This window comes from Alligator mississippiensis, chromosome 2, assembly GCF_030867095.1.
Source record: "Alligator mississippiensis isolate rAllMis1 chromosome 2, rAllMis1, whole genome shotgun sequence".
Lineage (NCBI taxonomy): Eukaryota > Metazoa > Chordata > Crocodylia > Alligatoridae > Alligator > Alligator mississippiensis.
In genome coordinates this window covers 183116382-183142159 of record NC_081825.1, presented here as the reverse complement: position 1 = coordinate 183142159, position 25778 = coordinate 183116382, and the positions used below count along the sequence as shown (strand labels likewise).

Below are 25778 nucleotides of genomic sequence, written 5' to 3'. Positions count from 1 at the left end.
CTGCTATGGGTGGAAAGTGTTTATTGCAAAATCAGCTTTGACATGCACTTTAAACAGGCAGACATCTTGCAGAACAAGGTGCATGAGACATGGTCCCGAATGAACCAAGGGCTTTGACTACAGGGCAGTCTTCTCCCCATGCAGTCTTTCCTTGGCTGGCCCAATTATTCATCCAAGATGTTCTGAAATAAGAAAAAGAGTAAGTAATTGCAGTTTCATCTTCAGTGGCTAAAAAAGCAGACAAGCAGCAGAGCACTGACCTGAATCTTAACAAGCCCCAAAAGTTGAGGGCTATTTGGGTCTGGTAGGTAAGCTGTGGGGTGGGGCTCTGGAGCAGCAAGAGCCACCAACTTGTCAGACCACCAGCCCCACAGCAAGGGTGGAGAAAGGTGCTGCATTGTTTTGTGGTGCCGGCCTCCATTAACTCCCCTGGGCTGTGGTAGCCTCTGCCCAGCAGGGTGGTTACCGCACGCTGGGAGCACAGCCATTCAAAATACCATTTGTAGAACACTGTTGCTTCAGGGTTTAGCCATTTCAAAGCGCCACCAGAGGCAACGTTTACATTATGGCAGGCACGCTCCCTCACGTTGATGCAGCTCTACCGATGCAAGTCATTTTTCAGCTGGTGCTGCCACGCCAGTTCCCCCAAGAGGAAGAACCAGGTTCCTGTCATCAGAGCTGTGTCCACAATCAGAAGCTTTGCTGGCCTAGATGCATCAACTCCAGGGCATGATGCTTTCACACCCCACAACATAGTTATGCCAGCTACTCTGTGACATAGACAAGACCCAAGTCACAGGCATCTATGTGCAGCAGTAAGTTCTTGGAGCATGATTCCCCTGTAAACGCATCACACACACACACGTGGTTCCCCATGAGGGATGACGACTTCATAGATTCATAGTCTGGGTAGCAGACAGATGCTGTCTCAAGTGGGGGCAGCTTCTAAGCATCTGCTGTGACACATCCATGGGACCTAAGCAGAGTTTAGGTGCCTAAGTCACACAGCAGAAGTTAAAATGACCCAGTTACCACCAAATTCAGGAAGTGCCTGAATACACCGGGCTTCTCCATGATAGACTACAGCATCCCCTGAGCCTCCGCTCACAAGCTACTCCAGTGCAACTCCCTCATGCTCCTAACCCCGTCGCTCAGCACCTTTGCAATTCAGCATGTTCTGGGAAGCATCTAAACATCCAGAGAGATGGTAGGGAGAGCCGTGTCTGAGACACATCAATGGCATCAAATTAATCTCAAAGCTGACGGCGGCAGTGGTGTCAGAGCTGGCTCCATGACATCGAATACAGCACTCACCCAGGTGGGGGAAGACCTGGCCCTGAGGAGGTACAAACTCCCCTGGCATATGCCCTAAAGAAGTCAGGCTATCGAGTTGGCTAGGTGAGGCTGCTCTGCCCCTCCTGCTGATGCTGGGCCACGAGTGGAAGAGTCGTGGGACCAGATGGAGAGCGAGCAGGAGGGGGGAGTCCTGGGTGCCAGCCTCTGCCGACAGACGAACTTGTTTGCTAACTAATGAGCGTGTCACGTGCAATGCAAAAGTGGTGCTGGTATCAGGGACCAGAGCCCAGGCCTGCTCTCCCCCCAGTGCTGTAACCACATGGCTGAGGAGGCAACTCCTTCTGTCTGCTGCACCCAGGTTTCAAGTCGTCTACCGTCAATGCCCATTAGGCAGCTGTGTAAGAAGCAGGCCGAGGCATTGCGAATTGCCAGCTACCCAGTGGGTAGTTTGAGAGAGGAGGGGGTGCCGATATCTGCCTATGCTTTTCTGGACTCTCCGGATCAACCTTTGGAAGTGACTTCCACACCTGTTCCCTATGTAGAGTTCCCAAGCCCCTAAACCTGAAGCATTTTCAGATGTCTCCCATCTTTCTACTAACAGCAAAGGGTGTTTGAATCTCCCTGATGGATCAAGCAGTCATAAATTAGGAAGGGAAGTGTGTAAATCAAGGCATATACTGACACGGGTTCATCCTGCCTTTGGTGTCACATCTGGAACTTAACTAGGCCCATTAACACAAGTCCATATGCACATCTGGACAGCAACAGGCTTCTTGCTCTATTTTGTTTCTCCAGAGGAAGAAGAACCCCCCCTCTTCAAACATAGGATCATAGATAACGAGGGTTGAAGGGACCTCAGGTCACAGCTAGTCCAACCCCCTGCTCCAAGCAGGACCAGCCCCAACTACAGCATCCCAGCCAAGGCTTTGTCTACCGGGTAGAATAAACTTCCTGAGAAGGTTTATGAGGAATGGCTTCCAAGGGCACAAACTTATGGGTCTACCATTATTTTTAAAAGCATCTAAAAAAGCCCAGGCTTCAAGGCTTTTTTAGATACATGACGAGTGAGATTTTCATAACCCACTAGAGAATTTAGGTGCTTAACTCTCCCTTTAATATTTTTTAAACTTAATCAAGATGCTTGCATCTAGGAATAGCACTGAGATACTTATATAGAAGAGTGGCAGAGTATATTCTTTAAATCAGTAAGGATTATATAAATAGAGAGAGGCCACAGAGATGTTTGACAGCTGGCACCCCAAATTAAATTCTTCAGCCTGTACTGTGCAGGCTGAGCTAGGCCAATTTAACAGTCCACATGAGGCTTAAAACATGTATTGGGGTGTTTGACCTGTAGGCTAAAATGGGCATTTTACAGAACTTGGGCAGGGAAAGGGAGGCCAGGCAGAAAGGGACTTTTCTATTTAATGACCTGACCTAACTCCCATTAAAATCGGTGGGAAGACTTAGCCTATCCTTTGTCATCCAAGTGCATCACGAGTGTTAACCCAGTTCAGCATTCCTGGAAGGCAGAAAAGTGCTATTCACTCCATATTCCAGACGGAGAACTCAGCAGAGACCAAGGCTGAAGTCTTGTAAAGACCATTACAGGCCCTGCTCCCAATAAAGAGTCTGAACACCTCAAGTGATGTAGGTCTCAGCAACTTGCCTCAGGTCATGCAAGGAATCCAAGTCCTAGACCAGGGCCTTAACTACCAGATCATCATCCATTTCACTGGGGATACGCCAGGAGCTGTATCAGGTTGCGTTAAGTAGGTACCCAAAGCACAAAAACAACGGAAGCCAAAACCCAAGGAGCAGGGCACCCCACACCAAACTGCAGCCACATTACCTGGCGACTGACGTGGACATTGCTAGGGCCAAAGGTTGTCGTTCCATAGCTCGTGACATAGTAGTGGGCAGCAGGCTGAGCAGGGGGAGCTTCCACGTCACTCAAAACTGGAAGGGAAGACAGAGAGGTATCAGTCTACCCCAGCAGTACATAGGCAGTAACCCATGGTTACTCTGCCATAGTGGAATCTATTTCCCTACATACATCCCTCACCCACTGCCACTATGAAGTAGGGGAGGGATGTACTTGGCCAATATACGAAGCCACTCAGGATGGGGGCAGAATGTCCCCAAAGCATATCAGCGATTAAGTAGGGACACAGTTAAGCCAAGTGGGGCCCAATGTTGATACCTAAAAACAGAGAATGGCTGCAAAAGATTCTTAGGAAAATTTGTGCTTTGTTAGAAACAAACACTAGAAACAAGGAACCTGTTTATTAGGGATGAGCTAGAGGGCACCACATCACCCACCCCTTTCTGCCTTCTTATGCATGCTTATCTGTACCAGGTGAGATTAATCTGAGTTGGGACAGAAGTGGGTAAGAATTCAGATGTCCCAGCTCTGACATCCTAGTTTGGATATGCTTATCAGCATTATTTGCCCCCAACTGAGATCAGCAGTGTGACAGTCTCTGCCCCAAAAAATCTCAAACCCCACCTGGATCTGACTTTGCCTTAGCATCCCTGATGAACAGATGAGGCAATGCAGCACTGAGATGAGTGAATGATGTGCCCAGGGGCATGCAGGAGGTCATTCATTTGTTCATTCTCTCTCCTTCTCTGGCAGGATGCTGCAGCCAGCTGGCATCTTACCTTTGGGTAAAAGCAGCTCTGTCCGAAACTGATGGCTACATGTTCCACAAGTTTTAATGTCCTCCTTGGTCCTTTAAAGACAGACAAAAGACTACAGTAGACAAAACCTCACAACACACCTTTCCAGCCCTGAAAAGTCTACTCAATATGGAATCAAAGTTTTTTTTGCCAGATTGTGCTTTCTGAAGTATTACAGAGAAAACCTATAAGAGCAAACATTACCAATGTGCTGGCACTAGGGCGTCTAACAGGATTCATTCCCAGCCCTGCCATGGACCTCCTGAATGACCTCTGCCAAGTCACTTAACACAAAGGTTGCATACCTGTAAGCCAAGTGTTTGACATGAGCCTCTGCATGTTCCCTCTTATCATATCAAAATATGAGCTGGTGGTAGTACAGAAGAGGGAATGTACCAAAGCCACCTAAAGAAGGCCCACCATTTACAGACCCATATTTAAGGTGCTGTTTTTCAAAGGGCTACCTTCTATTCCCAGCAAAGTCACCCCTGATTTTCACAAATCCCAACCACGAGCCATAGCTGGGTACCTGAGCAAAATGTATAGCTTTTCAGAAGTACTCAGAGCTCCCCAGTGAAGCCAATAAGCCTATAGAGGGGCTTGAGGAGTTTCTAGAAAGGGAAGGCTAACACCTAATGTTAGGCATCAAAACCTGGGCAACATGATCTGAGAGGGGTGAAGGCCAACATCCTTCACCTGTAAAGTTGGCTATGATCTGCCTCAAAATGGAGCAAGGGCTTTCACCTTTATAACTTGTCTTGGGATACTCAGGTGACAACATGTATCATCAACAAACTGAATATTTATAACCAGTTTCACCTGCTGTTTTTAAAAAACAGACCATTGCCTTTTGCCATGTGAAGATGCTCAGAGACCTCTTGGATCCCAACATCCACTTCGCAAGGAAGACAGGGTTACCAAAAATTATAAAGTTACAGAGTGTACGTACACTGTGGACTTGCCATCCAGGTCCGGCCAAACAAACTCTGCAGGACACACCGCAGTGCGACAAGGTGTTTTCAAGCATATATGGAGCCCAGGCCACTCATCCGAGAGCTTCCGGATGATGGAGACGATCGCCATGACCAAGTCCCATGTAATCCGGAATTCTTTGGGGATGAACAAAGAGGGAAAGAACCAGCTCCTGGTGACCATCTCAGTAACCCAGCTGGGGCTGACCAAGACTAAGAATTGGAATCACTTGACTGCAGCTTGATCATGCAGGATTATAGGCAAACAGTTATGTCAACTGGGTTTAGGCCCAACATCCTTGAGAAGCAAGAAATGAATTGGGTAAAGCAAAAAGTTTTCAAAGCCTACAATGTGCCTCTTCCTTATTTGTTATTTCTTGTAGTGTGGATGAACCTAAGAGCCTCAGCTGTGGACTAAGGGTAGGTCTACACCGCTCTTCAAGGAAGGCTGCTCTCAAGCACACTCTGCCTACCCACTCCCTTCCAGGAGCTGTTCCTCCCTCTCCCCACCAGACGCACTCTAGTACGCCAAACACAAAACTTGCGAACCACCATGGAGTGCTTCAGAATTGGCTTCACTGCCACTCCAAGGCACTTCCCAGGTTAGGTGTATGCGAACAGATGTCTGTGCACAGCTCAGTGCTGAAGACAGTGTGTGGATATATTCTACAGTACTCTATGGTGTCCCTATGCCAGGCTTGTTGAGAGTTCCTAAAATATTTTCTCACTGAAATTTTGACCAATCTTAGCCAGTTCTATGATGGACTCTGTCCGAGTCCACAGTTTTTTCATTAAAAAAATCTGTTGGGACCCCAATTTCATTAAAATCTATTGAGTGTGAACCTTTCAGCTGAAAGTCTGATTAATTAGATCTTCTCCCAGATTACAGAGTTGCTTCAACAGCCCAAGCCAGCCTTGGGGAAGCAGACTGCTCCTTGTGTTGTGGGGACCTCCATAGGGTCTTCAGCATGTGTAGCACCACCCATCCTTGGTTAACTCTAGGGACAGGACATAGGGGTTGTGCTACAGATGTACTGCTTGTGCACTGAAGTCCTCCAGTATCCAAACACACTGACTTGTTTCCTAAGTTGATCAGCAGCAGATGGAAACTCCTCCCTCCTTTCCAGGAAACATGCTCAACAGAGAAGTCAGTAATAAGGCTTCTAGTCTTACCTATCCTTTCTGCCGGCTTTCTGCAGCGGAGTTCAATATAACTGTATCCCTTCTGGTTGTTCTCTTTGATCAACAAAGGCTTGCCACTGCACACGAGCAGGCACATCATCTTTGCAACCCAGTGGGTGGAATAGAAGGAGCAAGCTTTCACCATGAGTCTGCAGTGGAAATGCAGAGACATTAGTCTGTAGATGGTGACCCTGCCACATACTGCCCTCCCCTCATCTTTGGTATCATGAAGCCATTTTAAATTCTACAAATCACCAATCTTGATTAGGACAAAAGCACAGGGGAAAAAATTAAGGGTCTTTCATATTAAAAGTATAAGCTCTTATCAAGTAAGCTCAAGGGCAGAGTCCCATGGCCAACAACTGTAGCAAACTCATGTAGGGCTGACCTAGCATGGGTTATGGACACAGCTGGTGTATTTGTCTGTCATATTATTCTATCTCCAAGAAGAGCCAGCAATCATAAGTCTCTTTCTGAAGCTAAGAGCTGTCCCCCTGCATTGACCAGCCTGTGTGCTTAGTACAAGTTAAGCAGCCAACCGTCTCAGGGACAAACCCCAATATTACTACTATAAATTCACACATGCACCTTAAGGTCTCTCTCCCTCCTCCTCCTCATGCATTTGAGGCAACACTACTCACCTGAAAGCTAAGGAGACAAGATGTGTCTGTTTGTTATAAATCTGTGTCATGCACACAGATAGTCTTTAGAATGGATCATTTCTGCCACTGATTTATTAGAATGGGGAAGGAAATGCATTGGGGCTCCCAGATGAGGAGAGGCTGGCTTCCCCCAACAGAAAGCCCTCTAATACTCTAAAAGCAAATGAATGTTCATCAGCCCATCAGACATCCCTCAGAGTACCAAGCCATCCCATATCCTGACTGGATGGGTGAATCTTACAATGGGAAGACTCCAGCTCCAAGACACCCCTGACAAGAGGAGCCTCATTTTACAATGGGATGCATCTTTCTGTCCACAAAGGTTTGGAGATAAGCAATCTTCCAGAGGACAAACTTGGCTGCGATGCAGGAGCTCAGCATTTCCCTGCATTGTTGACTCCACAGCCTTCAGCACTAGCCTCTGTAGTAAGCAGGCACTAGGCAGATGGCCAAGCTTCTGGATTTGTTGTTTCACTGTGCTGAATGTGCAAATCACAGCCACCAGGATCAAGAGGATGGCTCCTGTGAGAACCAGGTTCTCCAAGGGACGTCACTCAGTCAATGACAACCCTTTGTGAAAGGCAATAAGTTTACCAGTAGGTTTACCAGAGTATCCTCCCATCTTTCAGGTTTCTTCTTGCATCCTACTTTCCTCTATTGCACTTGATTTTTCTTAAAAAGACATTTAAGTGCAGGCTCAGCCCCTGAGGATACCCAAGTCCTCTAACCACAGATCAGGTAGAGGCAAGGAAGCATCCCAACGTCACCCCACTGAGTCTCAAACCCAACCCTGACTGGAAGGATGCACCTCCTTTGGTTGCAAGGGGAGTCCAGCCTTCAACCCATAGCACTCTGTGATCATCTGCTAGTACTTGTGCCTGCTCTTAAAGCACTAGCCATGGAGGTGGGATTTATGATGGGCACATCTACAAATTGGGAATTGGCCAAAACTTCTGATGTAGGTAAATTGAGGGCAGGTGTTGGAGGGAGGGGAGATAGGGGGGAATTCATGTGAAAAAAGGTAATAGCTGCTACCTACATGGACTGGATATGGGTCAACATGCTAGAAGCGAAGGGCTCCTAACCTTGCTTCTGCCTCTAAGGATTTAATGTGCTTATTGCACTTCATTCCATACTACTTCCCTATGGTTGCTTTTTTCTTTGCTCTCCTGAGCATTAATAGCCAGCTTAGCCGAACTAGGAAGATGGGAGACCTGTGCTCCAGAAAACCAGGATCCCATGACAGAACTCCCCATACCAGCCAAAGGCATTGCATAGATTCAGGAAAAAGCAAGGCCATCGTGAGGTCCCCAAAACAAGCAACAATTTACCTACACGGTGATGAACAAAAATCATAGCAACTGACTCTCTGAGCTACTGAACTGATCACATTCCCCATTACTGATCACCTGTGTTACAATAGCACCTACACCCCACAGCCGAGACACACCAGCATGCTCAGTAGGTAGAGTTCCTGCTACAAACCAACCCCAAATAGACAACAGACATTTTACAGACAGAAAACAGAGGCACCCAGAGATTAAACAATTTATCTATGGTTGCCCAGAGTTCGTGGCACAGTTGGGAAGTGAACCCCAATCTCTCAAGTGCCGGTCTAGTGTTAACTCCAAGAGCAACCTTCCTTTCGGTTATGGTGAATGGCTTTTGCTTTTAGTCATGCTAATTCAGTCTTGACTCCCAGACAGTCAAGAAGGCATGACCATAGCCCTGAGAGACTTGCACTTCAGGATAGGCAGACAGGCCACGGCACATGTCCATCATGAAGAGCCACTCCTTACCTTTGGAAGAAGCTCTCTGGGACTTCAGGTGAGAAGTAGGCCCGTAGGTGGAGATCTTCTGCATGATCTCCTCCCCACACCTCAGAAACATCCTTGCTCTGGTTGAGATACATGGGAAACAAGTAACAGGCCTCACTGTGGCCCTGTGTCACTTCCCATGGCTTCCCAGGCACAAACTCCCTGGCTGCTGGGTTGAGCTTCTCGGTGTTCCTCACCTCCAGGCAGATCTCAAAGTGCTCCAGGAGACTGAACAGCTTCCCTTTCTGGGACTTGCGCCCCATCATCTCCTCAAAGACATCCTCCAGCCCTTCCAAGGGGAGCTGGTGCTTGACTAAGGCACGCATGGCCTGCTGGCACAGCATAGCCTTTGACTTGAATGTCCATACCCAGTTGGATTGGTCCCTGATGGTTGCGTGTTCCCCCACCAGTGTGTCCACCGAAATGCTCTCTAGCTGCTGCACAAGGTGATACCTAACAAGGAGCTGGACGGGAAAGAAATTAATTCCTTGGTGCTTGAGCCATCACAGCAGCTGCCGCTTGTGCATAATTGCCTCTTCCATAATTCTATGCACCCCCCACCCCATCCCTGTGGATTCATTCATAATTGGGCGAGGTTTGGAAACAAATCTCCACCACCCCCATGAGGCAGGTGAAAGCACTCTCATCCCAGTTCTACACATGGGAACCTGAGGGACAGAACAGACAGCAACTTGCTCAAGCTCAAACCAGGTGTCTGTGGAGAAGTAAGGAATTGAATCCATCTCTCCCCAAGTCTCAGACCAGAAACCTGTACACTGGGCCATCCTTTCCTCCTGGCATCCTCCTCCCCACAACTACCTCCATCCCAGCTGACACCCAGCTTCTCCCAGGAAACAGAGCCATATCTACCAAGCCTGCACTAGTAAGATGGAAACAAGGGCTTGACCAAGGTTGGACTGAGGTTGTACAAAGGATATTAAAAGAAAGTGGAGAGGGGATCCTAGCCCTAGGAATTCATTTAAGCCTATGATATATATAGGTTAATTTATCGGATGGCTCCAAGAAGCTGTAGATGGCTGTCCAGACAGATCAGTAGTGGCTGAAAGCTATTCATATCTCCTGGCTGTATGAAGAGACATTGGCACTCTCAGTCTAATTCCTAGTAGACTGGTGTCCACCTCACAATGCTTAGAGCAGGAGACTGAAATTTAATTCCCAGCTGTGACACAGGTTGCAGCACATACTTGGAAAAGTCATTTTGCTTCTGCTTTTCCTGTCCATAAAATGGGAATAGTACTGACCTCTCCCACCTGACCCTCATACTTTGCAAACAGTCCTTTACGCACTTTGAGACAGCCTGCTTACATGCTGCATAAGTGCAAGATTTCTGAGGCAAGCCTCTGAGGTAAATTGAGACACATCTATGCTGCAGTCACCGAAGGTCAGAGTTCACCGTACACCCAAGGTAGATCTCAGCTTCTTGGCAGTGTAGCCCACAGAACTACAGAACTCAGCACAGGCTGAAAACACACCCAAAAAGATGAGTAAATACTTAAGTGGGTTTTTGCAGCCCATGCCAAGCTCCACACACTACAGGTGGTACCCAAACTAGCTAATTTAAAGCTAGTGCTTTAATAGCAGCAGTGGCTGCAATGTTGACATACTGACAAGATGCATCCCAAGAGTTAAATTATTATCCTCAAGGTTTCTTCACTCCATAAGGACCTTGTGTGTTTTACTGTATGCCACTGTCCATGCACAAGGCCAGTTCTCAGAGTAACAGCCTGGCATGGGGGGAGAGTCCCATTGATCCCCACTGCTCACCTTGAACATGGTTATCAGAAAGGCTGGCCGGAGGAAGACTATGCTTTCCATCTGCTTGACTTCCTCATACCATATGATCAATCCAATGTGGTGGAGGTACCTCAGGACGTCTTGGAGAAGTTCTCTGCCAAGGCTGGTCAGGTTCTCTCTCTGGGCAAGTTCACTGAGTAAGAGATTGAGGTCCATCATGCCTTGAGGGGGAAAAAAGGGGTACATGGAAACTTAGAACAGCATTTCAAACAGCTCCCAAATGCCAGCAAGCAACAGCTGGTCATCTCTTGAGCCTTAAAAAGGCTATCATATATCACTACTAATTGTATTCTGCACTTGGGCAAAACCTGCTCCAGGACAAGAGCTACTCTTGGGGGAACTGAACATAGGAAGTCTGAAGTGCAGAGTGGTTTGCTGTGTGTCCCTATTACCTTGCCAAGAAATTGGTAGGTAGGTAGGACTGGGCATGTGGAAGCAGGTGGGGTGCATGTGCCATCACTTTTAAACACTTACTGAAGTACAGACCTTCAAATAATGAATCTAGCTCTGCAGTCCACATTCACATAAGCAGGTGCATTTTTATGAAAAGCATTTTCAAGATCAAGTCCTACATACTGGGTTGTGCACTGCAAACACATGATTCCCAGGAGCCAGGGTTCAGCAGTGGCAAGGACAATGATCACCGGCAAACAATTTTTTCTACTCCAATGAAAATAAAACCATTCTATTTACTCCCAGAAAAGCTCAGGAGGAGCTGATAATCTAACCCAATGCATTCCTCGTTGATCTACCAGGCACGGGAAGAAAACTTACAATAGGGAAACCAAGCCTGGAACATTCAAGATGGTCTTTCTAGCCTGAATGCCTACATCCCTGTCTGGGAACTGTGAGGAAAACAGAAGTAGGCATAGTAGGAATGTGTGCATCAGTTACAAGATCCCATCTGCCTTCCCAGTTTCTGATACTTATACATGGCTTTGTTCTCAATGGTGCGAGGCTCCTGCAGCTCACGTTGACTTCACATTGGAATTAGGAGCACTGAACACCTCTGAAAATCAGGCTAACAGTTTTCTTAGTTCACTAGTTCCAGGATGCCTGTGTCTATGCTGATCCAGGTCGTGCTTGACCTAACATAGCTGGGACGGCCATGGGTAAGGAGAGTGGTGCTACATTGTGGGAAGGAAGCAGCCATGCTTCTAGACCCTGTGCCAAAATCTCAGCCTCCCTCACCAGATATGCTGAGAATGGGCACAAAGGGAAGGCAAGCAACTAGACCATCAGTTAACTGGTAGTGCTCAGCCCTACAGAAGTAAAGGATTTGTTTCTAGATCACTGAATTCCCTGCTCCCGTTGCACCTAAGATACTTCAAACCAAGCTACCCAGCTCCTATGTGTGGTCACCCAGCTGTGCCAAGTCTTCCAATAGCAAACTAATTTCCAGTGGAATAAGGACCACCAAGTTTATCAGTCACCACCATGCTAAGGAGGATTTGACAATAAGGCACTGGCTGTAGCACAGTGCCCCTAGTCATGAGGGGTCCATGGCCTCGCACGTGAGGGAAGGGAGTCGGAGCTAGGGACTGTTCCTGCATGGTTACCGTGTTCTGCTGTCCCCTCGCTCTGCACAATATCCACAATGGCAGCTTCCACCTCCTTGTAGACCGGGGGCAGCATTCTGATAACGTTAGGGAATATTTCTTCATTCCGTACATGTCCCAGAATGGCAGCTTCTAGTTTCTTAATGTCCTGGTAATCGGTGCAATTGACAGAAATCAGATCTAAAATCTGCAACGAGAAAGTTCTAGTGTAAGTAGTTTCTATGGGGCACTCAGAAGTATGGGTGTAGAGGGGAGATTTGGTTGTACCTAGCACACTTCATATTTAAGGCATATGACCTTCTGCATTTAAACAGAGTTTCGGGCACTGAACCTGCTATAGGGGCGACTTCAACCTTCTGGCCAGTAACTGTGACTCTACAGCAGGGACGAGCAATTATTTTGGGCAGAAGGCCGCTTACTAAGTTTCAGCAAGCCATCGAGGGCCGCACGACAGGCAGCCCAGGGCAGATTAATATTAATTTTCTAAATTTTTTAGGGGCCCCATGGGCCAGAGAGAATGGCCTGGCAAGCCACATCAGGCCCCCGGGCCACATTTTACCCACCCCTGCTCTACAGTCACACTTCCCTCCCTCCACCCACCTTGTATCTCTCTCTTTCATTGCTGAGACCCACGTAAGCAGGGAAAACTGACCAGTTGTTAGTAGCAAACTGACAAAAAGTTTTTCAACATGAAACATTCAAAATGATAAATAAAAAGATATTTTTAACAGGGACAAAAGGATTACAAATATGATTTTCCCATGTGGGTTTGTGGGTTGCATTAAAATACAATGCGGCAGAAACCGCACAGGGAAAAAACACAAGAGCCAGAGCTAAAACAGGCCATGCATAATGCAAGGCATGCTCTGTCTACAGTTCAGCAAATTAGGCTTCCTTGATGGTTTACTCATATAGCATGTACAAAAAGAAGGATCCTAGCTAGTGGCTGAGCAAAGCCAAGTAGTGAGGGTGGCCATTAGTCCTGTTTTATACCAGACCATCCTGTTTTTAAACCCTATGTCCCCTGTCTGTTTCTTAATGAGGAACAGACTGCAAAATGCCCTGTTTTTCAGTTCATTGGTGGAAATACATATTAATCATTTGTCCTCATGATGCTATTGGCTGTGCCTAGAGGTAGAGCAGTGCACAGCCAGGAGGAGTGGGATTCAGAGCCAGCCAGGGAGGGAAGGAGGTGGCTTTTTGTAGTGATTCATAGATAGATGTTAGGGTCGGAAGGGACCTCAATAGATCATCGAGTCCGACCCCCTGCATAGGCAGGAAAGAGTGCTGGGTTTAGATGACCCCAGCGAGATGCTTATCTAACCTCCTCTTGAAGACCCCCAGGGTAGGGGAGAGCACCACCTCCCTTGGGAGCCCGTTCCAGACCTTGGCCACTCGAACTGTGAAGAAGTTCTTCCTAATGTCCAGTCTAAATCTGCTCTCTGCTAGCCTGTGGCCATTATTTCTTGTAACCCCCGGGGGCACCTTGGTGAATAAATACTCACCAATTCCCTTCTGTGCCCCCGTGATGAACTTATAGGCAGCCACAAGGTCGCCTCTCAACCTTCTCTTGCGGAGGCTGAAAAGGTCCAGTTTCTCTAGTCTCTCCTCGTAGGGCTTGGTCTGCAGGCCCTTAACCATATGAGTGGCCCTTCTCTGGACCCTCTCCAGGTTATCCACATCCCTCTTGAATTGCGGCGCCCAGAATTGCACACAGTACTCCAACTGCAGTCTGACCAGTGCCCGATAGAGGAGAAGTATCACCTCCTTGGACCTATTCGTCATGCATCTGCTGATGCACGATAAAATGCCATTGGCTTTTCTGATGGCTTCGTCACACTGCCGACTCATGTTCATCTTGGAGTCCACTAGAACTCCAAGATCCCTTTCCACTTCCGTGCCACCCAGCAGGTCATTCCCTAGGCTGTAGGTGTGCTGGACATTTTTCCTCCCTAGGTGCAGCACTTTGCATTTCTCCTTGTTGAACTGCATCCTGTTATTTTCTGCCCACTTGTCCAACCTGTCCAGGTCTGCTTGCAGCTGTTCCCTGCCCTCCAGCGCGTCTACTTCTCCCCATAGCTTTGTGTCATCTGCAAACTTGGACAGAGTACATTTCACTCCCTCGTCCAAGTCGCTGATGAAGACATTAAAGAGTATCGGTCCAAGGACCGAGCCCTGCGGGACCCCACTGCCCACACCCTTCCAGGTCGATACCGACCCATCCACCATGACTCTCTGGGTGCGACCCTCTAGCCAATTCGCCACCCACCGGACTGTGTAGCCATCCAAGTCACAGCCTCTTAACTTGTTCACCAGTATGGGGTGGGATACCGTATCGAAGGCCTTCCTGAAGTCTAAGTATATGACGTCAACCCCTGCTCCTGCGTCCAGGCGTTTCGTAACCTGGTCATAAAAAGAGACTAGATTGGTCAGGCACGATCTACCTGCTACGAACCCGTGCTGGTTTCCCCTCAGCATAATTTGTCCTACCGGGCTCTCACATATGTGAGCCTTGATAATTTTTTCAAAGACTTTGCCAAGGATGGAGGTGAGACTGACTGGCCTATAGTTGCCCGGGTCCTCCTTCCTCCCCTTCTTGAAAATGGGGACCACGTTGGCCCTTTTCCAGTCCTCCAGGACTTGGCCCGTGCACCACGAGCGTTCAAATATTCCCACCAGTGGCTCAGCAATGATGTCGGCCAGAGCCTTCAGCACCCTCGGATGGAGCTCATCCGGGCCTGCCGACTTAAAGGCATCCAGTTCTTCCAAGTGACTCTGCACCATCTCAGGATCTACGCATGGAAGTCTGGCGCCTTGCTGCTGCCTCTCTACAACCCCAGTGAGAGACTTGTCGTGCCCCTCGCTTAGGAACACTGAGGCAAAGAACTCGTTGAGGAGTTCAGCCTTGTCCCCCCTGTCCGTCACCAATTGTTTCTGCCCATTTAGCAGGGGTCCTATTCCTCCCTGGGCCTTCCTTTTACTCCCTATATATCTAAAAAACAATTTCTTGTTGTCCTTTGCTTGGGATGCCATCCTCAGCTCCATGGTAGCTTTGGCCCGTCTAACTGCCTCCCTACAAGCACGAGCAGAGGAGGTATATTCGTCTTTGGTGATCTCTCCCTGTTTCCACTTTTTATGTGCTCCCCTTTTGGCCCATAGGCTGCCCTGGATTTCTGCAGTCAGCCAGGGAAACCTCCTGGCCCCTTTCCCTCTTTTACCTCGCACAGGGATCGTCTCGCTTTGTGCCCGAAGGATCGTTTCCTTAAGGCACAGCCACCCTTCCTGGGCTCCCATCACTTCAAAACTCCTACTCTGCAGTGCGTCCTTGACTAATCGCCTGAGTTCATTGAAATCAGCTTTCCTAAAGTCTAGCACTTTCACCCTACTAGTTACCTTACCCACTTGACATCTTATGTTGAATTCTATTATGAGGTGATCACTGTCCCCCAGGTGGCTACCAATCTGTAGGTCCCCTACCATGTCATCCCCCGTTGCCAATACCAGATCCAGTATGGCATTCCCCCTAGTGGGACCATGTACCTCCTGTGTCAGGTGGAGGTCCTGTACACAGGTTAGAAACCTGCGTGAGCGGTGGGACTTTGCCGTCTGTGTCTCCCAGCAGATGTCTGGGTAGTGGTCCCGCCCCTTGCTGCTGATTGGCCAAGGCCCCAGTGGCCCCCACCACTGATTGGCCGAGGGGACTGCTGTCCCTGTCCCCCTCCCACCAAAGGGATGTCCTGTATTCTAGGGATGCATCAGTGGCCACCCTACAAGTAGCAGATTGTTTTTGGCTAAACAAAAAAAAAAATGGCAAATGAAACTAAGCTGTTAGGTAACTGGCAACCACAGCCAGAAAGGCGGCTTGTCCAAAGGGGCTGGGTATTAATGAAATTCAAGACACTTGGGTTCAACTGCCAGCTGCAGAATAGATTTCCTCAGGGATTTCAGGCAAGCCACAAGCTTTCTGTGCCTCACCTATGGATGGGCTAACAGCACTTCCTTACCCGAATAGTTATGAAGGTGAACACAGAGACCATCAAGGCCTGGGGTATCATGGTAATAGTGGCCATGTTAGTAGCCCATGCAGTATTTTCAGGGGTACCTAACTGCACAGGGAAAACAAACGGGAAGCAGAAAGGAATAGAAGCAGTTCCAAAGATTCCTCTCCCACCCCTTGTTGGGTACAGCTTAGTGGGAGGGAAAAGAAAGACATTCAGGAACAAAGCAGGATAACTTAATTGGCTCGGCTGGGCTGCATGGAGCACTGGGAATTCTAGGGGGCACCTACACACGTGCTGGACGGCTGCTCCAACGTGCTCGACTAGTCAGAGCAGCCTCCGCAGCACGTGTATTCAGCACCTCTGTGCTTCAAAATGGTGGCAGGGCACTTTAACTAAAGCTCATTTGATGAACTTTATTAAAGTGCCCCTGCTGCCATTTCGAAGCATGGAACATTGAATACATGGGATGCAGCGCAGATTTTAACTAGATTTAACTGCTCCAATTAAAATCGCACCCCCCCCCCCACACACACAACCCTCGAGCATGTGTAAAGATGCACGTGTAAAGACAGACAAAGAAAAGGTTTGTGGGTTTTTAAGAAATTTTGATGAGGGTGGTGGGGGGAGGGGAGGATTCAATATTTTTCTTTCCAAATTCCACCCTTTTCTTGGTCTGTTTTTAAATGCACCAGCTACAAAAAAGGGCTCCTCGAAACTTGCCACGCAAGTGCTTCCTACAGCATTTGGGTACCAGGGTGAGCAGCTCACAGCCAAGCAGACTAGGGCACCAGCAGAAATCTAAGACAGGTCTAACTGTGCGCTGGCACCCTGCAGGAGGAATATTCTTGAGCGCACCCCACCCTCTTGCTCCTTCTGACACACGCCAACCCCAGAAACACAGAGGTGAAGCTCACTGCAGGGGCATCTCCTTACGGCTGCTCTCAAGCATACCAGAGATGGGGGTCCCAAGGGCAGTGTCCTCAGAGTAGCTTCACTGCCCTATTTTCAGGTTTGGGATAAGTGAGCAGGAACAGGCAGGTAAGGTGTGCTTGAGAGTGTCCCTTCCTAGGAGGGCCACAGATGCTGGCTAGACATCCCCTTTGTGGATGATGCTTAGTGGCTCCTGGGTCCTACTAGCCCCTTGGAGCAGGGGGATGCATCTCCTTCTGGTTTGCACAGCCGCTTGCACTCCTACAATGACCCATAATAAATCACATTCCCTACAGTTAAGGTGCAGCTCTCCGTTTCCTTCAGTCTGTTCCACTGGTCCACGTAGATTTCTGACTCTTCGCTGTCTTCCAGATTGTTGATGAAGTGGATGAGACTTGTCCTCCTCTCCTCCAGCATGGCCTGAATCCTGTTCATGACATCCTGCTTCTTTGCCTCCACTTCCCCCTCATCACAACAGTCTATATGAGTTCCCACTGGGAGGACCACTGAGTTTGGGATTCGCATGAAGAGGTTGTTGATCCAGAAACCAACAAGCTCCTTGAAGACTTTGTCATTAAGCTGGTACCTGAAAGGAAAAAAACAAACAAACCCACATACCTTAGGCTCTCAGCTGGTTACTCTGGGCACTGGCAGTGGGAAGTGAGGTGGTAACAAGATGCATCTGGGTCAGCATAGGCCTGCCACAGTAACAAACACAAGTCCCTAGAGCTTGAACAGAGGGACTAGAGGATCAGTTGGTCCCTCAGTTCATGTGGTGGAGCCAAGTACACCATGCAGAGATAACCAAGCGAGCTCTAGATTCCAGGTGTACATAGTTACATGTATGTAGCTCTGCACTCAGGCTAACTCACTTGGGAGAGAAGTCAACTAATTAACTTGGGTACCGTACTGCTGTCATAACTGATTCTGGCTCTGGACCCAACAAGTACAGAGCCAGTCTGTGCATCCCCGCACTGTATTGCTTTGAGCCCAATGGACCTACCCTGAAACTTCAAGCTTAGTGTTGGGGCAGACATTCTGTACTGTAGAGCAGACACAAGGCATACAGCAAATGCTGAACAGTGGTTTCATATTAACACCTTCCTTGAAATGCCCTGGCACTGGGTGCATCCAGCCGAAACAATTGCTCTGCACCAAAAGTTTCATTCCTGCACACTGATAGACTCAAATATTAGGATAAGACCCAAGGGCCTCGGATCCACCCAGCGAGATGGTATTCACACTGCAGGCAGCTAGGTCTCACAGACATGGATTGTGGCCTGGGCCTCAGGGAACCATTGGCAGCTCTGCCATGGACCTGCTGCCTGACTTTGAATAAGCCCCCCTCCTCTCTCTCTGTCCAGATTTTTCCTCCACAGACCTCAATTGTCTAGATTGCAAACTCTCTAAACACACACTCAGATCATATAGTGCTTACTGCTGGAAGTTAATGACTAGGATGACGAGGGCCTGGGGGGTGATGAAGACATGGTGAGTCATGTAGTACTCCAGCTGGCCAGCAAAGTCCCAGAAAAGAAACGTGAAGTCCTGGATGCGGAACTCGCTGATCTCAATCCCAACGGTCCGCTCTTCCTTAGACAATGGGACTGCTCGTCTCTGCTGTAGGCTCTTGCAGATGGTGGATTTCCCTGCCAGCGAGGCCCCCAGGAACATAGTCTTCACCCTCCGGTCCTCTTGTGCCTGGCATGTCTGAAGCTGGCTGAAGTAGCTCAGGATCTGCCGGATTCCCCCAGCACAGACTTCACCGGGAGGTTCCCTCAGAGGGTTCCCATTTGCCTTGAACATTTTCAGTGGCCGCCCAGTGAACAGCCCAACGGGCAGCTGGTGCAGCATATTATTTTGTATGTAGAAGTCCTGCAAACTTGCCAGTTTCAAGACAGCCTGGGGGATGTCTTGGAACAAGTTGTTGGAGAGATTGAGATACTGGAGGCTGCCCTGACAAGTGGCCAGGTCTTTGGGGAGGTCACTAAGACGGTTGTTGTTCAACCGCAAGTGTTTCAGCTTAAGAAGACAGGAAAAGATCCCCTCCGGGATGACCCGAATTTGGTTCTGATTCAGGTCCAGCTTCTCCAGATGGACGAGACTCTGGATTTCCTCTGGAAAGTCAGCAATATCATTCTTGGACAATATCAGCTTCTTCAAGTTGCAGAGCTGAGAGATCCCAGGGATGCGTTTCAGCTTGTTGCGGTCCAGATTTAGACTTTCCAGCGAGGTGTCACACAAGACAGTAGGAGGCAGCACTCGGAGCCTCAGGGTGGAGAGAGTCACTTCCCGTGGGTAGTCACTTAGCTCCTGACCTGATGAATGTGACATGATTCTAGTTTAAGCACCAAATTTCCTTCAAGAGCTTACCACCTGCTAGCCCTCTCACCTCCCAGAAGTCTGCCTTCCCATACAGGGGACTGAAAGGATATTGCAAGCCACTGGGTCTTTGACCCCTGTTCTTGACCCTCCCCAAGCTCATCACAAGAGGGTTCTTTTAGGTGCCATTTCTAAGGCAAAGTGTGGGATCTATTTTAGCAGCAGACTGTCTACATGTTGTATCTGCCACATGGTACTGTGTAGTCACCCTGAAGAGGAAATGAACAATAAGCAAAGCAGGGTGGGGAGAGAAGAGAGATGAGCTGAGAAAAGTCAGATCACTGCACTGTGCTGTCACTTGGTCAAGAGCCAAAGCAGAGGAAGACTGTTGTGTGATCTTTAAGTGACAATAGCTTAGGCAGGTAATCTCATAGGCACCTGGAAGACTCTAGCCCCTACTGGCACAGCACTTGACCACTGAGACAGGGAAGGAGAGCAACTTCTAGAGCTAGCCCTTATTCAGTCTGCAACACTGCAGAGCAAAAGGCCATATAACTACTGGCCAGCAAGATGTAGTGACAGTTAAGAGGCTAAGAGTCGACTTGAGGTCCTCCCTCATACCCGTATTCAGAAGCACCCCAAGCTGATTCATTATGGGATACCTGACTAGGGACAGGACTGGACACAAGCAAGAGCCACCTAATTCGTAGCTACAAGGAACAGCTACTGGGGCCTGTGCAAGGGCCTAGACTAGAGCTTGGGTGTAAGGGCCCCGCTACAGGAGGGACATGGGGGAAGTGGAAGTTGATTCAAATTTGTTGGAAAGAAAGTGAGGTCATAGGGTGACTACATCTCTCTCAAGCAGAAGCCAAGCTATCTGGCTACCTCCTCTGTCGCAGGGAGGATGGGTCTCTAAGGACACTTTAAATCGAAGTAAGTGTCACAGACTCATTTCCCTTCTCCCAGGACAGCAGCTGCAGGACTCCTTTGAACATGGCTCCAGGCTCAGAAGCCAAACTCAGAAGTATTCTCACCCCATTCTCCACTCTTATAACTGGAAGGGAAAGTAGTCGTCCCTTCGCCCCAGTTATACCTGCCACCCACTCCCTCTGGCAACAAGCAACAGTCTAGGCTGGACATGAGCAAGAGGGGAAAAGAGCTCCTACTCACAGGCTTTGTGCTTGGCCATGTTGTCGGCTGTAGGGTGCTGCAGCTGCCGTGACAGGATCTATACTGGACACGCTGACTCCTGTTTTCATTTCCTCATCTCCTTATGACACTGCACCCCGCTGCTTTCTGAGCAGCTCCTTCAACCCTCCCCTTCCTTCCATCCGATTTCAAAACCTGCATCAGCCTTGCACAACGCAATGGAGGAGCTGGGCATTTGTTACCGTACATGGTTCCTGGGAGAAGAGATTCTCTTGGGACTGCAGCTACTTGCTTCCAGCAACCTCCGATTAGTTGGTGCCGCTGCTAAAGCTGTTTCGAGATCTACTTCTCACAACCTTTCCTGAAGGACGGCTGCACAGAGGGTGCCTGTATACTAGAAAAGCAGTGTGCTAGACGACCAAGGAATGGCTTTGCTCGTCCCCTATCCCATCCTCTGGGGCTGTAGACAATGTGATGCATGTTGATGGCTGGAACATACCTAGGCCTGGCAGGATTCAATTTAAAAAAAAAAAAAACTGATAAACATTGATTTCACCACACACACACACAACTGAAAAATATTTCCACCACAAATAAACTACATTTATAGAAAGGGGACTGTTACTGGACACTGGAGAAGAGAGATGGAGGAACTAAAGAGGAAAACAATGGGTGGCTTAATGACTGGTCAGTAAGGCAGTTAGCTACTCATTCCCAGCCTAATGACTCATAAATTAAGCAATTAGCTGCTTTTCACAGGTGGGGGGAAGCAGGCTGGAGGGAGATAACAAGCTACTTAAACCCCTACCCAAAGGTGGTGAAGAGGGGAAGGAGCAGGGGGTATTTGAGGCTCCAGGCCAGTGCCAGCCAGGCCCTGCCCAGACAGGGCGGGCTAAGCGATGGAGGTTGAGGGCAGCCACAGCCTCTCCCCATGTTCCCAGAGCTCTGGGATTGCTGCTGCCCTCTTCTGGTCTCTGCCCACCAGGCTCTTTCCTGCTGAACGAAGAGAATGATTTAAAGTAAGTGTGATGTATTGATTTATGGATATTTACTTTTTATATTTTGACATGCGTTTTTTATAAAGTGTTTAACAGCTTACTGTCATTACCAAACTGTCTGCCCCACCCACACCCCTAATTCTGCCCAATCCTGAACATTTAAATCAATAAAAATCAAAACAAAGGCTTAAACATAAACATTGATTTTAGCCATCTAAATTATTAAAACAACAAAAAGAGAGTTCTGCCAAGCCTAAACACACCACAATTATTGCGTGCCATGTTTACCTCAATATGGATGGCACGGCTGCCCTGCTGCCAGATTTCCAGACCCACGGGGAGCCCTGGGCCCTGCACACTGGATCAGGCACCCAAGTCCAGTGCACTGGACCAAGTGATGGTGGCGCTGGGCTCCAGGGGCCAATCCCAGTGTTGGGGCAGGAAGAGGCAACACTGGGCCCAGTGTCCAATCCAGCTTGCAGACCAGCTCTATACCACTCATCTGGCTTGCAGGGCCAACCTGCAACAAGTGGCACTGGCAACCTCTGTGTATAGCACATGGCAGACTGGGGAGGGCCAGGCGGCCCAGTGGCAGATAAAACAGGAAGCAGAAAGCAGAGCAGCAGATCAGGCAGGGGAAGTGGATCAGAATGGCACTTAGGGAGGGTATGGGGCCAATTTGTAGCAAAGCCTGCTGAAAGCATTGGCAACCTATAGCCCAGCCCGCAGAGATGTTATCTTGCCTAGTAAGCACGTTTGTGCAAGAATCCACCATCTACTGGCTGTCCATGGAGCTGTGTTAATTTAGCCTGCTGTTACTGAAAGGTTGTCAGGCCTAAGACTGTGCTGCTGCTTCCAGGTCAGAGATGCTTTCTCTGTCCTACTCAGTGTAAGACAAATGCTCAGTACATATAGGTACCAGTTAAACATGTCTAGGCCAGAGTTATACTCAAATTCAGTGATTGTTAGTATACAATCAAGGTTTTCTTAAAGGAAGCCCCTTTCCCTCAAATCAAGAGATGGCCTTTTAAAGCAGTGGGGCCATCTACTTATTGCAGCACATTCCTGTAACACATTCAGGAGTGCCCGCTGGTCAGCAGTCACTTCATAAGCAGGGACAGAAACACAGGAACGAGAGACCTACTAGCTCTACTGGATGTTTGATTGGTACTTTTCACAGCCCATCACTTAGTAAAGCACTTGCCAACTGAAGGTGCTTTTCTAAATACGGACTACGTTTAACCTAAACAGTGTGCATATACACTTGTTGCCAAGGGTTAATATATGATGGATAGCTATTATAATGAATGACTGTTCAATTGTTCAAATAAACATTGCGGAAATCACTTGGGAATCCATTTCCTGCTTTCAAAAGTGCCAGACAAATGGGAGCTCAGGCCAACAGGACGCAAGCACTTTTGAAAACTGCACCCAAAATCCAGTTCAATAGCTTGCTCATCAAGTCTGTTATGCTCCCTACTTTTGTCTGCAGCTTTTTTGTACATCAACCAAATCATTCAGTTATCCTCTACAAATTAGTACTGCCAATATACTTAAAAAGTGTTCTTAGAAATCCAGCTTCTACATAGTAATATTTCATAACTATGCCTACGTGTTTTACTGCTCTTTAAAAAGGTCTGTTGCATATTAAAGCTAGTCCATTTTCTCTTGGAAAAAAATTCCTGGCATAAGTTTACTTGGTTAATTTGATTCTGGAAGTTCCTCAACGCATTCCTACCCAACAAACTCACAATTTAGGAAACTGAATCCAGGGAGCTCCAAACACTAATCTAGCCAGGGGCAGATCTAGGATTTTGAAAAGGGGGAGCAGATGGTGTGGTGCATCATCCCATACAGCAACAAACATTTTTCTCCAAGTAGAAAGAAGCTTTACTAATATCATACGCTAGCATGCTAGGGCTATATTATTCAGTTTAAAATTGAAGCAAAAACCAATATAATATTGGAATGAGTTAAAAAAACAGTTGTGACATAGGAGCTACATTACCAGGAGCAGCCAACAGACAGCAGAATAGCAGAAAAAGGCTAACTTGATTAGTGGAACATCAAGACCATTAAAAAAGAAGAGGGGGTTCACTAACAATTGTGAAATGAAGACTTCAGAAGGAACTGGGTAGCTTTTATTAAAAGCCATGAGAATTCAATTGACTCTCACTCCTGCCTGAACAGAAATGCTGCTGCCACTGCTAGGCAGTTGGTTCTATACTTTGGGTGGAGCTGGAATGAAAGTGAGGTGGAAGAGACAGAGGTGGATTAAGGTGTACTGGGGCCCTGGACAAACAAAATTGGAGGCCCCCCTACCTTCATAGGAGCTGGACTGCAGGTGGGGGAGGGGCACCTTCCTCTCCTGGTGCTGGCAGTCTGCATAGAATTGGATTTGTCGCTTGCATGCTCACTAGTTTATACTTGAAAAACTTGGCTCATCTACTCTGGACTTTATCTCAAGGTGATTAACACATCTGTAGACACTGGTGTGTTCCTGGATCCCTGTCTTTTGGTCCTGGTAGGGGAGGGGCGGTAGACCCTGCTGGGCTGGGGATGGAGGGGGCACATGCCCCCCTCTTCTCCCTGCTCCTCACCCCTCCTCCCCTGCTATGGCCAAACATATACATGCACACAGGCATGAACACAGATGGGCACACACTCTACTCTCACTCACTCTCTGCATATGGAAAGAGACAAACACACTCTCCTTGCAGTAAACAGATACACATGCACACACATACACAGAAACAGATGCATACAGATGCAGATGCACACCGACGTGCGTGCACATAGAGATGCATGCACACCCCCCCACCCCACCACATACCCCCCCAGCTCCATACCGCCCCCCTCCCCCCCAAGCTCAATCATTCCGAGGCAGCTCCCTCCCCACTCAACAAGCTACCCATGGCTGTCTTGCTTCCCGCCAGCCCCATTGCACTGACAGGGAGCTGCTGTCCGGCTGTGTCTGTGCAGCCACGCGCATGCATGGGGCCAGGCTGACTCAGGCCAGGAGTGCTGTGCCACACCTCTGCAGGCAGATGGCAGCACTGGGAGGGGTGGCTAAGGTTAATTTTGTGGGGCTATAGCCCCCCAGTGATGCCACCTGCCTGCAGAGGCATGGCGCTGCGCAGCACTCCCTGTTGGTGCAAATGCACCCAGTTTAAAACCCCACTTTCACTTCCCTGCTGATGAGGATCCTGGGGCCCCAAATTGGTAGGGGCCCCTGGACTTGTGCCCAGCTGGTCCATGCATTAATCCGCCTATCCCAAGAGCACCAGTGCAGCGCCCCCTGGATCCGCCCCAAGTCTAGCCCAGCCAGTAGCCAGCCATGACCCTATTTTATATTAAAAGCAACCTACAGAACAGAGTATGTTGGCATCTCTCAAAAGATGCATGTCCTCATGTTAGTGAAAGTTCCAGGCCCTCCCATTTGCAATGGACACTTCATATCACTGTTGCAAGCACTTGAGAAAGGACTATTAAGAAGCCATTTGGTGTCCATGTGGGATGGCCTTTCATAAAATGCAACAAAAAGGAACATAGAGCACCATTAACCACCCAGCTCTGAAGTGATGACAGCTGGAGAACTGCACCCCAAAAGTAACAGCTTGGCATCTGGTTTCTAAAATTCCTTCTCTCCAGAAAGCCATTTCCTCCATACATTTGATGGATGTTAAAAGAAGGTCATTAGGTTCCATCTGAAGGAAAGGATGGTTGTAGCCCTTTGCTGCTAGAGTGTCAGCCTCCTAGAGCATCATCTCATACCTCATTCAGAAAGTGGGGGATATTTTTAGACAATGTTTTAAATTAATAGTTTTTGCAGAGGAAGTAATGAGCTGAAAAATGCAATTCTGAACCACATGACCAGATTGGTCATTTGTATTTAGCCAAATTACTCAACTTGCAAACTATTCAGTTAAATAAAGGGACACATTTCATCTGGATTCAAAGTATCTGAAAAAGAACAAACACAAATATAGTTCAACAACACACAAGTCCTGTGGATCAAGAGGTAGACTGCCATTCTGGGTTGTCTTCATGGGTGGAGACAGGGAGTTAGCCATGTCAGTCTGAAGCAAGGCTGGAAGCAAGGCAGGGTGCCACTTTAGGAGATGTTAGCACCTGACATTAGCATCTGATATCATTAACATCTTGACATAGTCAATTCATGCCCCCCAAACCAGTTAGTCTCTAAGATACCTGCTCTGCCTTCTGTTTGTGTTTTCTTGATCTTCTGACTGAATGCAGAGCAAATGCACACTCTTCCACTTATACCAACTACCCAATATCTCTACCATGTTAGTATTTATTCCATGCAGGGGTGGTGAATTTGAAACCTAACAATCATCGTCATATTTGTGATTTTAATACATTTTGCAATGCAC

General features: G+C 48.2%; 1 protein-coding gene across 2 annotated transcripts; it reads right to left on the bottom strand.

The window, feature by feature from the left end:
• Window positions 1-4: 4 nt before the first annotated feature.
• LOC102563336 (malignant fibrous histiocytoma-amplified sequence 1 homolog) lies at window positions 5-24184 on the bottom strand. Of its 2 annotated transcripts, XM_059722536.1 has the most exons (13): window positions 21195-24184; window positions 20408-20891; window positions 18354-19233; window positions 17210-17501; window positions 11985-12171; window positions 10396-10586; window positions 8808-9074; window positions 8593-8690; window positions 6123-6280; window positions 4928-5087; window positions 3961-4031; window positions 3149-3255; window positions 5-182 (listed from the first exon to the last, which is right to left on the bottom strand). In XM_059722536.1, the coding sequence occupies exons 2-13, from the start codon at window positions 20424-20426 to the stop codon at window positions 165-167; spliced, it is 2448 nt and encodes an 815-aa protein (XP_059578519.1). In that variant the 5' UTR covers window positions 20427-20891; window positions 21195-24184; the 3' UTR covers window positions 5-164. The 2 variants fall into 2 exon arrangements, with proteins under 2 accessions (XP_059578519.1, XP_059578518.1); XM_059722535.1 differs by lacking the exons at window positions 20408-20891; window positions 21195-24184 and having other exon boundaries at window positions 8593-9074; window positions 18354-19776.
• Window positions 24185-25778: the final 1594 nt, after the last annotated feature.